We start from the raw sequence: 7,983 nt of genomic DNA, 5'->3' as shown, positions 1-7,983 counted from the left end.
GCGGCCCCGCAGCCGCAAGCTCCGACGAGTGCGCCCGGGGCCCGTCTCTCGAGGCTGCCTCTGGCGCGAGTGAAGGCCTTGGTTAAGGCGGACCCTGATGTGACGCTCGCGGGACAGGAAGCCATCTTCATTCTGGCTCGAGCCGCGGTGCGGCGGGAGCGCGAGGGGCTCTGGGACGCGGGTGGGGGCGTGGCTAGGGGCATGGCTTACTGACAGCGAGGGGCGGGGCTTAGCGGCGGCGTGGGCTGGCGTTGGGATGGAGGAGGTGGAGGAGGAGGAGGGTCGGAGCCGGGTGTACTGAAGAGCCGGAAGTGGGAGGTGCTGGGGCCGCATTGTGAGGTGTGAGTGTAGGAACGGGGGAGGTAAAAGGGTCGCGGACGGTAGTATTAGTTTGTTACACCTGCCTCATCCTGACTTTAATTTGCATCTCCAGTGTCTACCATAGACCTTGTAGGAGTCTCTAGTGAATGAGTGGGGTGGATTGACAGAAGAGGGAGGAGAGACGTGTCATGGGCTAAAGGGGAAGGGGAAAGGGGGATAGACCTTCATGAAGTCCAGGGCCACCTTCAGCTTCCCTGAGGACCTCCCCAAGCATCCGAGCCCTCTCCCACCCTCCCCCTACTCACCAATAGAAGCTCTCAGAAATTGTGCCAGTGCCCACCAATACAGCAGGTCCTCAGAAACTTCTTATCTGTTCAACATCCTTCCCATGTAATGTGGACGAGGTGCCATAGGAGCTTAGTTGTTGTTTATATCACGTCGTCTAAGGTAAAATTGGTTTGGTTATGTGGCGTTTCGCCTAAAGCTTCGGAAGATTAAGTGAGGGCTTACTGTACACCTCTCCCATTTGCTTCACAGGAACTGTTTGTGGAGACTATTGCAAAAGATGCCTACTGCTGCGCTCAACAAGGAAAGCGGAAAACCCTCCAGCGGAGAGATTTGGGTAGAGTGTCCCTGTGGCATCTGCTGCAAACGAGGCGGGGCGGGGCTTTCCCTCTTAGTGGTTGCGAAGGCCTCACTGTAAAATGAGAGGTGCCAAAGGGTCTCTGTCTGTGATTTCTGTTGGGCTGCCATCGTGCCAGAAAGCCCTACGTTTAGAGTCTCTGTGCGTTGGGTGGCTGGTGTGATGTCGGGACAGAGAAGGAAAGGAGTCCAGCTGTTGCCACAGCTGACTAGACCTCTTTATGCATTCTGCCAGGTTGTGCCAGGCTTGATACTGCTTTTTCCCCTAGACACTGGGGATTTGATTTCTGCGTTTTCTTTCTAGGTGGTAACATACATATGCACGCTTTCACATAATCGTATTTCCACTTTCCCCGCTATATTGCTAAACTCTTCTCTGATGATACTCAGAGCAAAGAGGTTCCCTTCCCTGAACAGTATTTGCCCAGGCCTTTCTTACTCTTGTAGAGAGAGAGCGGATAGGTAAGATTTGGTGGTGGAGTAGCAATGGATTTCAAGTTAGCAAAGGGACACATTTTATAAACACCCTGGTTTGCATAAAGCCTCTTGCCTCCTTGAGTGTGTGGGTTATGCTCTTTGTGGGGGCTGATGTCCAAATGACCAGAGGTAGTCAGGTGTCCCTTTACCTTGTGTTTCAGACAATGCAATAGAAGCTGTGGATGAATTTGCTTTTCTGGAAGGTAAGTTCTCTACCAGTGGGTAATTATTTCTAGCTGTCTTTTCCATGCTAATGATCTGAGTTCAAAACCTTATATAAAATGGATGCATGGTTCTTCTTTGGTTGTGTAGGGATAATTCTTTCTCCCTACTTCCTATAGATAGGAACAACTAGTAATTTGATAAATCTGGTGGGATTTAGAAATTTCAGTTCCCTTGGGGAATTAGAACTTCTACCTGAGGATTGCTAATCATAATGAAATGGCAGAGAAATTTAGATCGAAGTGGAGTTAGGTGGATTCTGAAGTTTAATTCCCACTTGGATCTTGCCCTAGGTATAAATCTTTCCCCTCTTAATGCTAGAAACCAGAAACAATTGCCAACATTTAAAGAGTACTTCTTGTTCCTTTTTTTCTTCAACAACTTCTTCTTTTTTTAATATATTTTATTGACTTTTTACAGAGAAGAAGGGAGAGAGACAGAGAGTTAGAAACATCGATGAGAGAGAAACATCAATCAGCTGCCTCCTACACACCCCTACTGGGGATGTGCCTGCAACCAAGGTATATGCCCTTGACCAGAATCGAACCTGGGACCTTTCAGTCCGCAGGCCGACGCTCTATCCACTGAACCTAACTGGTTAGGGCTCTTCAACAACTTCTTGTTCCTTTTTTTCTTAAGTGATTATTTTGCTGCCTTGAGAGATTCTATACTCACCTGTATCTGTTTGTTCTTAGGAATTTTAGATGAACTCATGTTTACTAACTAAATCTTCTAAATTGAAATAGAAAATAGTTGAAATATCTCATTTCAGCTACCTTCTTTCAGAACTATTTCTGACTTCACTATACCAAGGTATTCTCATTACCTCCTTCAAGCCTTATTACCATCCAAAATCTTTTCTTGATGTATTTATTTCATTTTATTTACACCTTTCTTTTGCCTTTTTATATCAATCTAGGCTCCTGGCCCTTTTGAGATGTTCTTTTAAATGTCTTTAAATTCCCATGACCAGCTTCAAGTATCTTCTTTATAGCATTTTCTTAAGCTCTCTGTTCATGTACTCATTATTCTTAAAACTAGTTAGCTACCTGCCTTAAAGCAGGCAGCTTTTTGTGATTGACTTCCTATTAGTCTTCCAATCAAAAATACTGGGCCCCTACTTTTCCTGCTCATTTTTAATTACCAGCTCTTCAGATTTGTATTTTAAAGATATAACACTAGTACCCTGTGGATAATAAATTAATTGGAGTGTGCCAGGAATGGAAGTGGAGAGATTTTAATGCAGTTTTCCATCCCACCCTCTTCCATGGCATAGTGCTTAGCTTGGACTTTTATGAGAAAGATGTGTTACCAACTGCGCTAATGAGGCACCTTAGCTTGGATTTTTAGTAATGCCATTTATTGAGTAGTAGATGTGTTCATTTTCACGTTCCAATAGAATAATCTCAGTAATTGAATCCTCTGTTATATTACATTAATATATCAGAATTTTGACCATTTTAGCCTCTATGGATTTAGTCAATATTATATTATTTTTGTACCTGTTAAAATAAATGTTCTTATGTCCTTAGAAGTGTATGTTCTAAGTAGAAAATTACCTTTTTCTTTTTTTAATCAAGGCAATATATATCCATGCTTAAAAATCAGATAGTGCCCTAGCTGGTTTTGGTCAGTGGATAGAGCGTCGACCCTCGGACTGAAGTGTCCTGGGTTCAATTCTGGTCAAAGGCATGTACTTCGGTTGCAGGTTCCCCAGCCCTGGTCGGGGTGAGTGTAGGAGACAATCAATCAATGTGTCTCTCTCACATCAATGTTTCTCTCTGTCTCTCTCTCTCTCTTCTCTTCCACTTTTTCTAAAAATCAATGGAAAAATATCCTCAGGTGAGGATTAACAACAAAAAAATCAGTTACCTAGTAGCTGTAGTGAAATGCAGCTGTTGCCCCTCACCCTTTTGCTTCTGTTTTTAGCTTTCAGGTGGTTACTCATATTTCTAAATAATATGCTTCCTCCTTGATTTATCAAGTGCAGATGTTATTAATTCCTGCTATGATAAATGAAGATTTGGCTAACCTATACTACCCCATAAATCCCTTCCTCCTTTTTTAAAAAAATATTTTTTTATTGATTTCAGAGAGGAAGGGAGAGGGAGAGAGAGATGGAAACATCAATGATGAGAATCATTGATCGGCTATCTCCTGCACACCCTCCACTGGGAATCGAACTCGGGACCCTTAAGTCCGAAAGCTGACACTCTATCCACTGAGCCAAACCAGCTAGGGCCTTCCTTTATTTTTTTTTGGTAGTTGTATCATTATTTTTAGTTCCTTTGATACCTTTACAGTTTATATAACACACCAAAATGTCTAATTTTTTGTTGTACTCAACTTTCAACATATTTCTTGTCTTTACACTTTGTAAAGTATGACTGCTACTGCACCTGTCTTTTCCTTTCCTGCTTTTAGCCCACTTCTAGCTCTTGCTTTGGGTCATCTACACTTATTCTTTGACATTGTTGAGGCTGATGACATATTATCAGAATTAAATCTTTCATGCTTTATATGTAGGTTAAGTGTAGAAGTTGAAAATAGTACTGTGAATAGTCTTCATGTATATTCTTTCTGTTCCTTAATACTTCATATAGGTCCCTTCCCTGCAGGTAACTGTTATCAGGCTCTGTAATCTTCTGGATACTTTATGCAAATAAGTGTAAATACGTATATTCTTATAAGTTTTTCCTTATGAAATACAATGTGAACAAATGTAAAGACAATAAATAATAAAATAAACAACATTGTAACCATCAACTAGGCAAAGAGATAGACTATTGTCAGCCCCCAGAAGCTCCATATATATTTCTTCCTCATCATATTCCTTCCTGTGCCCTGTCCTGACATAACTGTTTCCTGACTTTTTGGTAATTACTTCCTTGATTTTCTTTATAATTTTACCACATAAGCATGCATCTGTAAATATGAGGATTGAATTTTATATTTTTTTGAACTTTGTACAAATAGAAATAAACTGTATGTATTCATTTGTCAGCATCCATTTCATAGCTGTTTTCTTTAGGTTAATTCATTTATGAGATTCATCTTTGTGGTTACACATATATCTAGTTTTTTCATTTTCTTTGTTGTATGGCATGCATACAATACATTGTGACAATACCACAATGGAACCATTTTAATGTCGATATTTGTATAATCTTTTTTTGGTGTGTGCTATTATGAACAGTTTGTTATGAATATTCTTATGTGTTTCTCTGGGTATGTGTATGTATATGTGTATGTGTATGTATAAAATTCCTGGGACATAGGATATGTGTATCTCCCTTTTGTAGGTATTGCTGAACTTCCTGTATTACCTCATTCACATTTGTGCCAGTAGTATATGATAACTCTCATTGCTCTTTATTCTTGCCAGCACTGGGTATTATCAGAGTTTTTAATTTTTGTCAGTCTGGTAGGAATGTAATGAAATTGCATTATGGTTTTAATTTGCCCTCATTACTAGTGACATTAAGCATCTTTCCATATGCATGTTCATTTTTTTTGTGGGGATGTTGTTCTATTTTTCTTTTGGATATTTTTTTCTTTTTTATTAAAAGACGGGAGCTCAACACAGGAGCTGCCCCCTGGTGGTCAGTGCACTCCCACAGGGGGGAGCGCTGCTCAGCCAGAAGCCTGGCTCATGGCTGGTGAGCACAGTGGCAGTGGCGGTAAGGAGTGAGAAGTCCCTGTCTGCGAGAGCCCCGGACTGTGAGAGGGATGTCTGACTGCTGGCTTAGGCCCCATCCCCCGCAGGCAGACATCCCCCAAGGGGTCCTGGACTGTGAGAGGGCACAGGCTGGACTGAGGGAGGGCTCCATCCCCCCCAGCCCCCCTGCAACCCCCCGTCCGCGCCTCCAGTGCACAAATCTCATGCACTGGGCCTCTAGTCTTTCATAAAAATAGAATAGCCTTTTTATCTATTGGTTTGAGGTAGGTATCCAGTTTTTTCCTTTTTGTTTTTCTCCCTTCTTGTTTGGCTATCTACTTGTCCATATCATTTTCTCTATAGTTCTATCTTTGTTATAAATCAAGGCTGTTTCTGGGCTTTTTATTCTCTCTTACTGATCTGTGTGTCTATTTCCATGTCAGTACCACACTGTCTCAATTATAGGAGCTTTATCCAAGAGAGCAAATCTTCCCACCTTGTTCTTTGATTTTGATGTACATTTTAGAATCTGCTTGTCAAATTTTACAAAAAGGGATATTGATATGGATGGCATTGAGTTTATAGATTACTTTGGGTGAGAAATGATATCTTTACAATAGTGAATCTTCCAGTCCATGAACCTGGTATATTTTTTCATTTATTTAGATCTTTAATTTTTTAAAATTAAGTTTTTTTTTATTTTACCTGAAAAAATCTTGACATATACTATTAGATTTTTTCCCTAAGTACTTTATATTTTTAATGCTATTGTTAGTGATATCTTCCTAAAAATGTCATTTAAAAAACATTGCTAGTATATAGAAATATAAATGATTACATATGTTAATTTTGCACCTAGTCTCTTGCTCAACTCTTACTAATTCTAATGATTTATCTGTTCATTCTTTTGACTTCCTTAATCACACAGTAATATCTTCCAATAATGATAATTTTGAGAAATTTTAAAAAATAAATGTCTTTAAAATTTTTTTTGCCATATTGCACTGGCTAGTATCTCCGTTAGTGTTGAGTAATAGTGACAGCATTTTTTTTTCAAAATATGCTTTTATTGATTTTAAAGAGAGTGAAAGGGAGAGGTAGAGAAACATTGATGTGAGAAACATCAATCGGCTGCCTCTTACACACCCCTTACTGGGGATTGAGCCCACAAACCGGACATGTGCCCTGACTGGGAATTGAACTGGTGACCTTTTGGTGCATGGGACAACATTCAACTAACTGAGCCACATGGACCAAGCATCTTGATGTCAAAGGGAAAGCCTTCAGTGATTAGTACCTTTCCCCTCAGTCTCAGCAATATGGGATCTTAGAATCCATTAACTCCATTTATAAGTCCTTCTCTGCCACACATGTTATTGTTATGGATTTTTGTTTTGTCTTTGTTGGTTCACATAAGGCATTATCATTGTTGTATTGCAATGATTCAGTCAATGATATATAAATTTATCGATATACTCACTACTATCTTTGCTCTTCTTTCCGTTCTATATTTCTGATCTTCCATTTGTGATCATTTTTTTTTTTCTTTCTGAAGTAAATCCTTTAGAATTTCCTTTAGTTTGGGTCTTCTGGTAGCTGCCTTTTTCTTTTTTCTTTTAGCACATTGAAGCTACCATTCTACTTTTTTTGGTTTCCATTGAAGAATTACTTGTTATTCTATTCTTTTTTCTGTATGCTTTTGAGATCTTCTCTTTATCTTTGATATTTCTGTAGTTTCACTTTGATGTATCTAGGTGTAGATTTCTAATGTGGTATGCTAAGAGTTGTTAAATCTATGGATCTGTCCTAGAGAATTCTTTGCTAATAACTATTGAAATATTGTCTCTGGTTTGTTTTCTCTATCTCCTTTTTCTTTGGAATTCCCATTAAACAGATATTAAAACTCAACCATAATTTTGCCACTCCATGATGTATTCTGTGTAATGTTTCTGACCTTGCAGTTTGCTTTCTCTTCAGTGACCTTATCTCCTTTAACATTTTTTTTTTTTTTTTTTTTTTTAGTTTTAGTTTTTATATGTTTCAGTTCTGCACATTCTATTTGGTTATTTTTTAAATGTATTTTGTCACTTTTTGTTGTTTGTATTTTCTGTAGGTATTTTGAAGCTTGCATTTTATTTCTTTAAACATAAGCACAATTGTTGTTTGTATTTTCTGTAGGTATTTTGAAGCTTGCATTTTATTTCTTTAAACATAAGCACAATTGTTTTATAGTCTGTGTCTGTGTCCATCTAATACCCAAGCCTTTTGAAGCATTTTTTTTTTTGTCTACTGTTTCTGTTGGTACTGTTTCATGGTCATTTTTCTCTATATGCCTAGTTATATCAGTACATGGTTCATTGGATTTGAAGTATTATTTGTTGGATAATTTGAGGCCTATATAATGAAATCTTTCTCCAAAGATTTTCATGTGCTTCTGCAAGGCACCTAAGGGCATTTATCAGTGCAGAATCTCCTTAATCCAAATTCAAGATTTGAGGCTGCTCAGATCACTGTGGTGATATGAACTGTGACTGCAGGCCTGTGAGGGGGCTGATTTAATTCTGGTTTTGCCTTACTTGAGAGTTTAACCATTTGGGACTCCAGTGTTAAACAATGTGTGTGTGTGTGTGTGTGTGTGTGTGTGTGTGTGTGTGTGTGTGTGT

General features: G+C 39.2%; 1 protein-coding gene across 1 annotated transcript in view; it reads left to right on the top strand.

Moving 5' to 3' along the window:
• POLE4 (polymerase (DNA-directed), epsilon 4, accessory subunit) overlaps positions 1-7,983 on the top strand; it is a gene marked incomplete at its 5' end in the record, with an annotated part of 9,668 nt that continues 1,685 nt past the window's right edge. The window contains 3 exons of the mRNA XM_005853120.2: positions 1-147; positions 859-943; positions 1,602-1,643. Coding sequence (XP_005853182.1) covers positions 1-147; positions 859-943; positions 1,602-1,643 — 274 coding nt within the window. The remainder of the gene's footprint in view (positions 148-858; positions 944-1,601; positions 1,644-7,983) is intronic.

Source organism: Myotis brandtii, unplaced genomic scaffold (assembly GCF_000412655.1).
Source record: "Myotis brandtii unplaced genomic scaffold, ASM41265v1 scaffold1, whole genome shotgun sequence".
Taxonomy (NCBI): Eukaryota; Metazoa; Chordata; class Mammalia; order Chiroptera; family Vespertilionidae; genus Myotis; species Myotis brandtii.
Note: the sequence above shows the minus strand (reverse complement) of the source record. Positions and strands in the feature narration are given on the sequence as shown.